General features: G+C 46.1%; 1 protein-coding gene across 5 annotated transcripts in view; it reads right to left on the reverse strand.

The window, feature by feature from the left end:
- Window positions 1–14,411, reverse strand: part of PIK3AP1 (phosphoinositide-3-kinase adaptor protein 1) — a 113,520-nt gene that overhangs the window by 48,707 nt on the left and 50,402 nt on the right. For all 5 annotated transcript variants that reach the window (XM_024735108.1, XM_024735106.1, XM_024735105.1 and 2 more), the window contains 6 exons: window positions 12,958–13,094; window positions 10,398–10,542; window positions 8,165–8,307; window positions 7,904–8,036; window positions 5,599–5,795; window positions 2,791–2,980 (listed from right to left, as the gene is read on the reverse strand). In XM_024735108.1, coding sequence (XP_024590876.1) covers window positions 2,791–2,980; window positions 5,599–5,795; window positions 7,904–8,036; window positions 8,165–8,307; window positions 10,398–10,542; window positions 12,958–13,094 — 945 coding nt within the window. The remainder of the gene's footprint in view (window positions 1–2,790; window positions 2,981–5,598; window positions 5,796–7,903; window positions 8,037–8,164; window positions 8,308–10,397; window positions 10,543–12,957; window positions 13,095–14,411) is intronic.

Below are 14,411 nucleotides of genomic sequence, written 5' to 3' on the forward strand. Positions count from 1 at the left end.
GGTAAGTGCTGAAGAGGCTCAGCGCTCACGCTGTGAGAGGCCCAGCAGACAGGAGTAATGGGATGGCTGCTGTTAGCATTCTGTACAGCTTTGCACTGCTGTGGTGGGGGGATTTCCTGTGTTGGAGCATCTAGAGGGATAAGAGGTGTTAAGGCTCTCTGTCAACACTAAACCAACTGCCAGTAAAGTGCGGGATCCTTCAATTGTTCAACTGCCCCACCGTAGGGACACAGGGCAGAAATGATGATGCATGGTCTCTGGCTTCCCAGAGGGGTACTAGTTTTTCTCCAAATGTTCTTTTGTTAATGAGTCTCTGTTCCAGACTGAAAAGGACTGTGTCTTCCCTCCATCCCGTTGTCTCACCGAAAACCAGGAGTGGGAGCGGCAAGTGGCAGAAACACAGATGCTCCAGAATGCTTGTTGGGTACATGGAGAGATGGATGGATGTGCGAGGGTAGGGGGCGCCAGAGGCTGTTTTGTGAGCTAACATCTGGGCCGCGAAAACAGGAGGTGTGGCTGGAGCTGCTAGATGGTTTTTCTAAAAGAAACCACGACTAAAATTTGTGGTGTTAGATGGAAACTTCTGGCACAGAATAAGGAATATGGTCCTAAAGACAGAGAGACCTGGGTTCAAACCTGGACTCTATCACTTATTAGCTGTGAGACTTTGGTGGAGTTGCTTAACCCCTCTGTGTCTCAGTTTCCTCATTTGTAAAGCGCAGGTTAATAAAAGCACCCCTGTATGGTTGCTTTGAGGATTCAGTGAGGTAGAGGATGTGGATGGTGAGGATGACGCCTTCTCTCCTCACCTTCCTGCTGGGTTACGGCTCATTCGGGAAGAGCTGCCACAAGTACTTCAAGTCCTTCCAGTTAGATGCTGAGAGAGAGCCTCTACCTTTCTTTCCCTCTTTCTTCTCCTCCCCCAGAGGCACAGCCAGTCTGACTAGCAAGCACCTAACAACCACTGGACCACATCTTCCAGGTGTTAGGGTTGCAGTGTCAAAGGCTCTGCTGGTGTCAGGGTTCACCTCTGGCCCCCTGACCCACCCACATTTCCTGCTCCAAAGCACCCTCTTAATGCCTGCTTTTCCATTCATGGATGGGAAAATCAGGCCCAACTCCTTGTGGGCCCAGGTCCCCGCAGTCTTCTCCTCAGGCTGAAAATTGGCAATACTCAATCTAGCCCATTCCAGAAATTCCTCTATCAATAAAGCTGATGGATGCATTGATAGGTATTTGTCTTGTCTTTCTTGAATCTATTAATTAGACCAGAGGGAAGGAGGGAGAAGTTGTAGGCAGTGTTTCAGAGCTCTTAGCATCTCGTAGCAAATGGTGGTAACATATAAAGAAGGCCCTTAGAGGGCCGGTTGTGTGGTCCTCCTGCTTCAACCCTGATATGTGCATCGAAAGCCAATGTTTATTTAGACCAGTGGTTCTCAAGGGGAGTGGCACTGCCCTCTTGAGGGTGTTTGGAAAATCTATGAGAGTATTTTGGGTTGTCACCATGATGCAGGGACACTACTGGCATTTAGCAGAAGGGAGAAAGATGCTAGACAACCTTCAGGGTGAGGGACAGCCTTGTTTTGTGTCCCTCATGACTTTTAAATATTTCACTAGATACACATATGGGTTAAAAAAATAACTGCTTATGATACATATTTATACATATGTGTATATTTGTACATATCTGTTTATATGTATATGTGTATTTTTTAAAATTTAATATCAGCAGGTATAAGGAAAAATATGGGCAAAAATCCCCACCAAACTATTACAAGTGCTATATCAGTTGGTTGAGTGGAGTCATGAACTTTTAATAACTCGGTTATACATTTCTTTTTTGTTTCCAATTTTTGGAAGAATGTATTATTTTTGCTATTAAAAAGAATTAAGATAAACAAAAATGGGCAAAATTTGTTAAGCAATTTACAAAAAAAAAATCATATCTTGGAGATATGATATTTTGGAAATACGTTTATTATATATTAATCCAGTAAAATCAGGTTATCAAAAAAACCCTGCTTATAATTTTCTGAGCCTAGAAGCTAAATTGCTTCATTTATAAAATACAACTTGTATTTTTGCATGGTTTTGATATACACCAAATTTTCCAGGAATTCAATTACTATGAAAATGGAGAAGAGAATGTGAGGAATCATTCACCATTTAGGAAAATCCAGGCATTGATGCCAGCGCTGCTGGCGGTATCCAAGTCACTGATACAATAAACATGTAGGTCAGCACTTGAGGCTGTGACATTGGCAGTGACTCTGAGTGTAGGTGACTGCAACTGACTAATGCACTATGTCCTTGCATGGAGGCACATCTGAGCATTTCCTCTCCTATGAGTTCTCTTCTATATTTCAATTGGGACTTATATTTGATTTCTAAAAATTTCATAGGTAGGTAGGTTATATTATATGTATCTCATGTCAGGGTAGTAGCGGGGGCATTACAAAATGTTTGCTATAAAAAGGGCCCGTTGGAACTGACAAAGTCAAAAGCCACTGGTTTCACTTCTGGATCACAAGGCAACGCCTTCATCGACTCTGACTTCCAGGCCCTTGCTTAAACTTTCCAGTCACACAGCAGAGTCATAGCAGAGGAAGTCTGGAGAACGATTCTGCTTGTCACAGCACATGATGACCTGTCTAACTTTGTGTAAAATGGGATCTTCATCACTCCGGAGTGGGGCAGGGGGTAAGCAAGGGAATTTCCCCACACACAGCAGAAGGAAGAAACGCGTTTCTCAGCAGAAAGATGGAAGCAGAACTGCGCTGTGCTACTTACAGAGGTCCTCGGTGGCAGCTGGGACAAAGGTCGCCATGGACTCATACAGCTCCTCGTCACAGCCAGGGTTGAGGGAGCACTTCATGAGCAGGTCTGTGGAAAGGTGGGCCATGGACTCATACACAGAGTCAGCCTCCTCCCCTTGCATCAGTTCCTCTTTAATGTGACTCTTCAGCATGTCCACAGTTTCCTGAAAGAGAAGGTGGGATCCCACAGGCACACTGACACAGCCGGGCTCTCTGGGTAGAGTCGGGCCCTCGAGTGGGCTTGTAACAGCAAAGTAAAGCCTCAAACGCATCAGGGTTGCAACTATGTGCGCATGTCTGTATTTCCCACCACACTGAAAGCCCCTTGAGGCCAGGCTCCAAGTCTTTTTCTTTGTTTTAATCTTTGTATCTTCGTCCAACACTAAGAACAGAGTTATGCACTCAGAGGAGACACCCGTTAAATGTCCAGTGCCCAGAGGATACAAATTTAAAACTTTCTCGTGGGTACCTATTACGTGTCAGGGACAGTGCTATGGATGTGCCTATACATTATCTCATGGCCTCCTTTCCACCACTGTTTGAGAGTGTCTCCTATTCCCTGGTCAAAAGATGTGAAAACCAAAGCTCAGAAAAAGCTAGTGCCTTATTCATGGGTCTGCAATCCTGGCTTCTGACCTTTCTACTATACCCCAGTGGTTCCTCAAATGGCAACAAACGGCGCACAAAGGCATAACCCTCGCTGATTAGTCAAATGGGCTACACAGCGCTGCAGCCAAGGTGCTCTTGTGCTTGTGTGTAGTCAGAAGTCCCCTGGGGACTTGGTCCACTAGCCCCTTCCTGCTCCTTCCACCTGTTCCTTCTGTTAGGCTGCTCCAAAGTGCCTGACAGCACACCTCTCCAAAGCGCCCGCCTCCGTTTTACAGCCTGTGCCCAAGAGGAGAGACGGTCTTGGGTGAAATGCCCTGAAGTCAGAGAGGCCCCCTTTGTCATTCTGCCTCCAGGTGGTTGTGAAGCCAGAGAGGTGGCTTCTCTGAAACCCCTGCACAACTTTTCCTCGTAAGAAACTTTGGTGTTTCACAATCATTTCAGCATCAATCCACAAAAATCCTCATTTTCATCATCACCACCCCAAGAGAGCTAATCTGCTATCTGACACTCTGTGCTGGTTTCCTGATGAGCCCCAAGGAGTGGAGTGCTGGGGACTCAAGGTCTGGCATTTGGTTCTGATATGGTGGAAAGAGGAAATGGGGCGGTTCTTAGAGGTGATGAACAACACGGAGGAGCAATCTTTTGGGGGCAATGCTGGAGATGCATCCGTTGAAGTGATTGTACTTAGAAAACAAAGATATGACAAATGTGAACCAGATTAAGTTCAGTGCAAACTGGAAGTGCATCTTTCCACGCCCCTGTGACAGAAAGTAGGAGAATGCTCCCCAGCTTTACCATCAGCTAGGTTCAAATCCTACCTCCACCCTGACGAGTGTGGGACCCTTGGCACAATGACTTGGCCTTTCTAGGCCCTTTTCCTCCTTTGTTGAAGAGAGAGAACAATACTGTCAACCTCAAAGGACTGTGATGAGGATTAAAGGAGAAAATGCATTTGCCAATCAACTAAATTCAATAGATAGTAGTGATTAATATGAATACAGTATGTTCTTAATAAAAACTATTGGCAGGGAAATGAAACACTGCATTTTATACATTTGTGACTCCAAAGTGAAGTACACACTCCTGGACCGTAAGTACCGTTTAGCCTCATTTATGTCAATGATGCCCCAGACAGGCACTCATGCTATTCTGTTTATTCAATACATTTAACCACCCCCCAAATTTTGGGAGGCCTCCTCTGTACGTCTCAGTGAGTTGCTGCCTTGTAGATTGTCAAACACAGAGCAGAAAGCTAAGTTTCTGGGGAGGTGTCAGGCTCACTCCTGTCTGGAGGTAGTGTTAATTGTTCCTTTTGAGGTCACAGCCCCATATGGGAGGATGAGCTATTCCCGCGTCACTGCTGTGAACTGTGAAAATGGAGGAAAACCAGAAAAGGGTCGAGACAGGAAGGGCAGCTGCCTCCAAAACAACGGAAGCAATATTGGGGCATGGAACAAGGTCTAGGCATGGGATGAGATTACACTTAAAGAAAGACCCAGAAGTCAGTGATCAAGGAGGATCTGTGGGTCCAAAACCAGGGAAGCAGATAAACCTTAAGACGGGCAGAGGCTCAGAAAGAGAGAGAGGTTGTCAGCAGAAGGTGGGGCCTCACGGTTGGCCTCCCTGAAGCCTCAGGTGCAGAGCTTTACTGTGGTCTCTGCTAAGGAAGGAACCAAGCCTAACAGTTCACCTGGGCCTGATGGTGGGCGAGGGAGCTGGGAGCATCCTGCCAAGCACCTTGGAGGTGGGTGGGGAGGTGACTGAGAAAGACGGATCAGCGTCTACCTTCAGCAGATTCACTCTATCAATGCTCCGTAAACTCTTCGAGGGTGGATCTCAGGGCTTTACACATATTATTTCTTCTTATTCTCAAAACAACCCTAAGGGTAGAATTATTATAAACCTTCTCCCGCATATCACGAAACTGAGAGAGACAGAGGACAGATACATGATTTGCCCAAAGGCACATGGCTGACAAGTATTGGTGAGGAATTTGGATCCAGATCCATGTGACTCCAGAACTCATCTCTTAAGCCCATGCATACTGGCCCTGCCAGAAGAGGCACGTGAGAACATGCTAGAGATGAAATCCACCCAGGTCTTTAGTGAAAACGCAGCCCTGGGACCACATGGTGCATTTCCAATCCTAGAGCCTCTCCTGCCTCGACCTTACCACATACTCGTCGATGAACTGCCGCAGGTCCCGGAAGCCGTGCTTCTCGGCAATGGTGTTGGGGTAGTGGCCGTGCTTGTTGGCCACACTATAGGCCTGTAGGGCTCCTGGGCAGGTGAGCAACAGGGCAGTGAGGTTCTTCAGTCCATACTTGGCAGCGAAGTGCAACAAAGTGGGCAGCTCTTCATCCCTCTGATCTGAAAAATTGTCAAGGAAAACTTAATGGTCAGATAAAAAGGAAGGCATGGGGTGGTGTGGGGACTTCCCTGGAGGTCCAGTGGTTAAGACTCTGCACTTCCACTGCAGGGGTCGCGGGTTCGATCCCTGGTCAGGGAACTAAGATCCCACTTGCTGCATGGCACGGCCAAAAGATTAAAAAAAAAAAAAGGAAGGCACGGGGCACCTTGCTCATGGAGATGAAGCTAGAAGCCTAGTATGGCATCCAGCAGGTGCTCAATCATTACTTCTTGGTTGATTGACCTAACATCTCAAAGCTTCCTCTGTGGTACCACTGAAGATGACAGAAGAAACGATATGTTAATTAATTAGCAAATCTAATCATTAATATCCTACCTTCTTTCTTTAAAAAGATTGGAGAATCCTGAGAAATAATACTAGTTCAAAATGTACTGATGTTCTAAGGGCTTAAGCAGCAGACACAAAGTACAACAGGGATCATGTTTTGACCTTTTCTTAAAATTTCAGAGCACTTTAAAACAATTGCTTTATGCTGATTAAAAGAAAGAAATCCTGGGACTTCCCTGGCGGTCCAGTGGTTAGAACTCAGCATTTTCACTGCCGTGGGCAGGGGTTTGATCCCTGGTCGGGGAGCTAAGATCCCGCAAGCCATGTGGCGCAGCCAAAAAAAAAAAAATCCATCTTCTTAGCTCTTACACCCAATTTCATAAAGTATGTCAAGTAATCCTGGGGCTGTTCTTTAGCCTTTCTGTGGCCCTTAGTTTTGAACTAGAAAATATTTCCAGACTATCTCAAAGGGACCTGGAAGGATTAACAAGATGGTTTTCAATGAGCTCTTTGTTTAGGACAGGTTTTGGATGATGGTATTAATGCGTGGGAACCCCAGGATGCCCATTAACCCTCTGATTTGTGGGAAACAAAGTACTTCTGAGAGTCATTGGATCCCCATGACACCATCCACCTACTAAAAAATACATATGGAAGCCCCCATATGTATTTTTTTTAATAAGACAAACCCAGCTTCCTATTCACCAGGATATGATCCTTGGAATGAAGGTCTGAAAATGTCCCCAGGATCCCCCAGGATTGTCAAACTATGAAATATACTCCCTCTTGGGCTTCCCTGGTGGCGCAGTGGTTGAGAGTCCACCTGTTGATGCAGGGGACACGGGTTCATGCCCCGGTCCGGGAGGATCATTCAAGAATAGAGAATATTAACACCTGTTGGAAGTGATGTGAGAACATTCCGCAGTAGGAAAATGGAGAGAGGCAACAAGAGAATGTGCCCAGGTAATACAACATCATCCTTATGGTTCTCGGAGGCTGTGGAAAGATGGAACGCAGGCACTGGGTAACCAGGGGCTTGGGTCCCATTTGTGTAGTGCAGCTGAGATGTGAAGGAAGAGTGGTGTCTACAAAAGAACCATACCAGGCGTGCCAGGCATCATCCCCGTGCAAGTGTTTCTCCCAGCTCCTGGCATGTCACATATGCCCATGAGACTGCTCCTCCCTCATCAAACAAATATTTGTTTTGAGCCTACAGTGAGCCACCAGGCACTGTCCCTGTCGTCATTCAGCTGGCAGACTAGCAAAAAAGACAGACACAGCTGAAGAGTACAAGAACCCAACATGCTAGGGGAGCTGTAGCATGTAGAAGGAACCTACCTGAGGAAGTGCTGCAGGATGAGGGGAGGAAGAAACTGCACTCCCATGGGTCGAGGTGGCAAGAGGCAGGGCGGAATTTTCATTAGGTAAAAGAAGTTCATACCTTCCACAGAGCAGAGCACAGAAGCCAAGGGAGAGAGTAGAGAGAGGTGAGAGCAGAAATGCAGCAGGAGCCCCTTGGGAAGGCCTTGTATAAAGGTTGAGGAGTTTGGACTTTATCTAGAAGACAAGTGGGAAACACAAAGGGTTTTTTAGTAAGGGGATGACATATTCAAAATTTCAATTTGGAAGAATCCCGGGCTAGCCAGAGAAGAATGACTGCTTCTCAGAGGATGTAAAGCAGGACCCAGCAGAAAACATGAGCACGGGCTGACTGCACGCTGAAACCGACGAACTGGAATCAACCCACTGCTGGTTTCCTGAGGTTGGACTGTTGACTTACTTGTCATCATATCTTCTTCTTCCAGCTGGTTGATTCCAAAGAGGTGCAGCCCACTTGCAGGGATGTTGTTCTTTAGGGACTCTGTTAGCAGTTTATCAAGGGTCTCTGTGTTGTAGGGCACAATTTTAAAGGCCTAAATACAAAGGTGAAGATGGTCAGATTTTAAATTCAGCTATCTCCCATCTAGCAGATTTGAGACTGGTGAACCATGACCAGAAACTACAGGTCTAGAAAACTCCAGTGTCCTTTCACCATCCTTACCTGACACATGAACTCCACAGGATTTGCAGCATTGGACAATAAATTCCCAATTTCCTCCATGTCAGTATAATAGCTGATAATGGTTTCGCACACCACTAAATCCCCAGAATATATCTTCAGAGAAACACTCCCAGATGAAAGTTCTGAACAGAAGAAAAGATACCATAAAACTGCTCTTTTTTTGTAGTACAAGAGTACAGGGAAAAGCGTTCATGGATTACTTAAACGGTGAAGAAATTAATTGGGGACTGGAAGAAAGATCTTGGAGGTGAGCTGCAGGATTGGGAAGTGAGAGAAACAGCAGAAGTAGCGGTGGGCACACTAACACACGGGAGGGCTCTGAGTCAGAGGAATTATCCTCACTGGGTCTGCAATTTAACTTTCGGAAGATTTTCATCTGTTTTGCTCATTACTGTAGGCCCAGTGTCACAACAGACAGGAAGAATAGTTGAATTTAAAGCACTTTATACAAAGGGCAGTGGTCGCCAGAGGTGGGACCTGGCGGTGGGACTCCGCCGAGCTTTGGGCCGTTGGGCCAGTAGAATTGATTCACTTGCTCTGCTGCCGTCATTACTATGTGCTCTCCTTGGGTGCTCTCTCTCTTCTACACCACAGGACGGGGTTTTGAGGGGGAAAGAAAAAATTAAAAATACACCAACCATAAAGATTCGATTCACAAAAGAGGAAATGCGACAAGTAGAGAACGTGGAAAAATATTTAACCTCGCTAGAAATCAAAGGAACGCAAATTAAAACAATGGACTACTTTTTAGAAACATATCAAATTAGCAAAAATATTCAAAGTGATAATGCCTAGCATTGGCGACAATATAGCAAATAAACGGGAATAGTAATATTTCATAAAGCAATTAAGCACTGTCTTCCAGGACTCTTAAAAATGCCCATTGTTTCAGGGATTCCATCTCAAGGATATAATCATAAACACAAAAGAAAAAAACCCTGCCTGCATAAAGATGCTCAATATATCATCATTTAAAACGATAAGACAATAAAACCAGACATAGAGAATGGACTTGAGGACACGGGGCAGGGGAAGGGTAAGCTGCGACGAAGAGAGAGAGTGGCACTGACATATATACACTACCAAATGTAAAACAGATAGCTAGTGGGAAGTAGTCACATCGCACAGGGAGATCAGCTCGGTGCTTTGTGACCACCTAGAGGAGTGGGATAGGGAGGGTGGGAGGGAGACGTTAAGAGGGAGGGGATGTGGGGATATATGTATACATATAGCTGATTCACTTTGCTATACAGCAGAAACTCACACACCATTGTAAAGCAATTATACTCCAATAAAGATGTTAAAAAAATTTTTTTAAATAAAATAAGACAGTAAGAAATCAGAAATTACATAAATATGCAACAATGAGGAAATGAAAAATTAAAAGATGATACTTCTATTCAACTGAGTATTATATAGCTTTAAACATTATGGTTTTAAGATATAGATCCAACACAAGGGACTGGTTTTATAAATTATGGTACATCTATACAATGGATTACCTTGCAACCATTAAGCATCATTTTGTAAAAGAGTATTTATTAACATGGGAAAATATTCATAGTGTATTTCCAGGTAACAGAAGTTGGTTACAAGACATAAAGTTATGTACACAGATGTGGGAAAATACAGAAACCAGTGATTTCCTTGGCAGGTGGGCATATGGGTAATTTTCTATCTACTTCCTTTCATGGTTACTGTATTCTCCAAGTTTGCTGTATTGAGCACACATTACTTTTGTAATAGAAAAAATATGTTATAAAATGGAAAGTTACAAACTCCCTATAATAGTACAGGGGTAAAGGGATGAAGAGACAGTAAATTAAGATTACATAAAGAAAAACGGAATATAAGGTAATAGATACTATTGGAACAACTGTGTTTATAAAAATTATGAAAAAAGGCAAAAAAGACTGAGTGGTAGGGTGTCAGATGACTTTTTCCCCTACTTTTCCTATTTTTCTCTAATTTCAAAAAATGTTAATATATGAACTTTATAAACATTTTAGTATATCCATCTCCGCCCGCCCCAATCACACGTATATGTTTATATAACTTCCTTTTCCTTTAAATAGAACATGGCAACCAAATCCACATCTTGGCTGTCACTTTTCTCAGTGGCTGATGAAGACAGTTGTCGGCAAGTAAAAGAAAGTAAGAGGGGGCCTCTTCACATGATGCCTAATTTCTAGAGGTAAATGGGGCAACTTACTGGGAGCTTTCATGGAGACGGTGTACTCATTCTCCAGCTTGGCTTCCACCCTTATCGAGGGAGAATCTTCAGGAGAAAATTCGGCTTCTGTTGTCACCCTCTCATCCAGCTTACATTTCACAATGACGTAGACAGTGGTTTCTGCCTGGAACGGGAAACTGGTCTTTGTCCCTTCTCCCTCCTGTTAGGGTGCCGAGCCAGAGGGCCTCCCCAGCTTCTGCAGCCCCAGCTCTACCTAGTGAGGCTGTTCCAGAGCAGGGTGGGGTCTGCAGTCCAGTGGCAGGCAGTGACTGCTTGCCACGGGTCCCAACAAGACAAGTCACAAAACCCAAGAGTGAACATTTATAAACCTTAATAGCAATTTGATAGAGTAATTTTATGTCTGTCAAACCTAATAATAATTTTAAAACCTGGGGCTTGTATTTCATATGTCTTTTTATTTAATTTCTATAGCATTTCTTTTTTGTTGTATATTATAAAAGTATTGGTCCATGGCAGAATTGGAAATTTAAAACAATAAACATTTTTTAAAGTTCTTCACCACAGATAGTTTCAGAAGCACTATTCTAGATCAGCCTTGCTACTCAAAGCGAGGCCAAGGGACCAGCAGCATTGGCATCCCTGAAAGCTTGTTAGAAATGCAGAATCTCAAGCCTGCCTGGACCTACCACACCAGAGTCTGCGTTTTACCAAGACCCCTGGGTGACTCATGCACCTTACAGAGTGAGAGGTACTGATTTAGAGAAGCCCTCTTGGGTTCTGCAATTTATGCTGTTCTTAGATGGACAAAAATAACTTACTGGAGGATTAATTTTCCCAAGGCACTGAGCAACCTAAGTGGCTATTTTACATTGCTTTGAGACCTCCGGCCAAACCTGCTAAATGGAATTATCTGTTTTACTGGGCTGGTTATGCGGTTAAGCTCTTAAGACACTGAACTGGAAAGAACAGGCCCTCCAAAAAGCAGGGGAAAAAGAGAAATTTCTGGCCACAGCTAATCCCCAAATGTTCATTGTAAGATTCTGCTCTCCAGCCCTTATAGTAGGCCTTCATGACAAGGGCCACGATTCCAGAACAGGTGGGAGGGGGATGTGGTCCTGGCTCACGGAGACTGCTTAGGGTGAATGTGGTTGACCTGACTCCCACTGCAGGTCTAGCCCTCTCCCACCTGCCCCTTCTCCCAGGGAGCATGGGGAGCCAGAGAAGACGAGTGTGTCTCTCCTATTGACAGTCATGACCCAACCCCAGCCCAGCTGCCCCAGGAGCCAGGGACCTGGAGCAGGCAACAGTGAGAATCCTGGGTCAGTGGCAACCAGCACAGGAGAAGGAGCCAAAGCCTGGAAAACCAGGGAGCATGGGCGGGGCATCATCCTTTAGTTCTAAATCCTCTCCCCACAGGCACCCACCAGCGTGGTCTCAGGATGAAAGGGGCGTGGGGCAGGCAGGAAGGAGTACGAGGGCAATGGAAACTGAAATGCCCACTACGAAGGCCTGGACGGTAAGGAAAAGGAGTGAAGTGGGTACAAAGAAAGGGGAGTGATGAGAACCAGCGACCTGGGGATGCACAGCCCCATCTAAAGGGTCACTTGGCCCAGCTGCTCATCTCAGGCCTGGTTATTACCAGATTCTGATTCAAAGGAGGCTGGAAACAGGTGTTCATGCCTAACTCTTTAAAACACTGTGCAGCTGGAACCAAACTTGTCTATGAGTTCAATCCAGCCCGAAGCAGCAGTTTGCAGCCCTCATGGAGGGAGTCCTTGCCCAATGCCTCGTGGCCTCAGGCCACGCAGAAAACCACTCACAAGTGCAGGGAAGCTAGGACTTTCCATTTCCATGGCCATCATGCCCTCTTGCCTACAGGAGCCCACAGTGGCAAACTTAGCACAGGGCTCCTACCCACAAAAAAGTGTTTCAGTGCTCTGAACCAATGTCACACATTTCTCATCAGGAAAAGAAAGATAATGAAAAACTATCAATACTATGGTAGGATTCACATGACAGTGGCCCATCAGTTGGCCATCACATTCAGGTCACCTCTTAACATAGGTCCTACCCCTGAAAACGTTAGTCACATGCTCAGGCATTAATTTTCTCCCTTTTGCAAGCAATGCTGGGCAGCAAGTTTCAGCCACCGAGCTTCAAGGCATTCATTTGGGCCGTAAAGGGGGCCAGCTGATGGAGAAGCAAGCTCTCAAAATGCCCAGTGCTAGGCTGGAAGGAACAGACCCAGGCCTCTGACTTCAGGGTTGGCATATAAGTGTTTTGTATTCATGTCTGCTGGTCTTCAACACGTTCTAAGTTTTTGATCATGAACTTAATGTCTTAGATTGATGACATATACATTCCTGGGCTCGTCTCCCTTTGACTTAAAGGAGTGAGGTGTGCCCAGGGCCCAGGCACTGGGGGTCCCAGGGTAGTTAGTGCACAGGGAAACCCCACAGGAAGGCTGGGATTATAGTAAGGTGCAACAGAAGAACCCCGCTCCCTTTACTACAACTTCCACTGAAAAGCCCCAAAGCCCATGCTCCAACATCCATCCACCAGCCCCAGCAGTGCCTACCCCACAGCGGATGCGGTCTGGCTGCACCACCATCAGGTTCCCAGGTGAAGTCTTCGATGGCAGGCTCTGCTGCTCCGAGTAGGGAAGGACCTTCTCGTCCTCGGTCTCAGTGTCAGTGACTGAGTCGCAGCCAGAATCTGTGGCACAGAGAACACGGCTGAATGGAAAGAGAAGGAAGCAGTGCCGGGCATGTTCCACCCCCATTAAAACCCCAGACGTTACCAAATAGGAAATGGCTCCGGCCGTCAAACAAATACAGGCTGAAGGTAGTGACTCAGGAAATCATGAAAGAGGACCTCATGGGGAAAAGTCAACCACCATGGAGGCCATGAGGGTAGGGTGAAAACAAGAGGACGATGGTGTGGAGAAAAGCCAAAACATTTGAGGTGGGCTGCTGTCTGAGGCTGACAGGTCTGGTCGCAAACAACAGACTTCTGGAAGCTTTACCTCGGGACGTCTTGCAGGGCTGGCTTCAGTGATTGTGAGGAAAGAGGCCCCATCTCCTCAGGGGGGCTCAAGAATGGACTGTCCACTTAAAGATCATCTTTTGAACATTAAGTAAAACCTGTGCTTTCCAGGAAGCGATTATTCCTCAGGGTCATGGCTAGCTAACGTACTCTCTCTGGAGCAAGGGTAAAAAGCAATCACTTTCAACAAATCTTAGAGTATAACCGGGTTCCAAATCAGTACCACAGCCAACACCTCTGCTGTGGAAAGATTAGAGCGTGCACAGATTCAGTGAAGGCGAGCAGGGGTGTGCAGATAGGGTGTGGCACAGAATGAGATAATGCTGAGACAGGGGTAAGTGGAACCTACCAGCAGCGTTCTAGGGCTGGGGCTCTGAACCAGGACTCATTGATTGATAGGGTACCTGTGTGCAAGATTCTGTGTGTGTGTGCATGTGTGTGTGTGTGTTCCTCAAAGAGGAACAAAATGGTTAAGAATGGATACAAGGAGAGGGAAGGTTCATCTAGTCCCTTCGTTGGGCTTGCTCTTCTCCATTCCTAAACCACTGACAGAGCCAGACAAACATACTAGGTACTGCGAGGACATGAAGGTGAACCAGACATCCATCCTACCTTCAGAGAGCCTGCAATCTAAAAGGGCTGGTGAGAGGTAGGGGTTAACTTGGCTGATTCCTGCAGGCTGGCCTCATGGAAGGAGCGCAATCCTTCCTGGGAGAAAGCTGGGGTGGCAGACCAGGCCACTGATATGTCCCCACAGAAAGCTGTAACACAAGCTTGCACTCTAGATCCCAGGTCATGCCAGGGGAGGGCTGTGCTCCCACAACCATGAAGGCTGAGGTGGCAGAGCAGGGATGGGGAACCAAGCACCACCGCGTCCTAGGGCTATAACTGTGAGGCAAGGGCCTCCGGGGACCTTCTCAGGCTGGGGGAGGGGCTGAGGCTTCCCAGATAAACAATTTTAAAGCCCCACAGCCTTGGACAGGGGTC

The sequence above is a fragment of the Neophocaena asiaeorientalis genome, unplaced genomic scaffold (assembly GCF_003031525.2).
Source record: "Neophocaena asiaeorientalis asiaeorientalis breed wild unplaced genomic scaffold, Neophocaena_asiaeorientalis_V1.1 scaffold240, whole genome shotgun sequence".
In the NCBI taxonomy this organism is placed as follows: domain Eukaryota; kingdom Metazoa; phylum Chordata; class Mammalia; order Artiodactyla; family Phocoenidae; genus Neophocaena; species Neophocaena asiaeorientalis.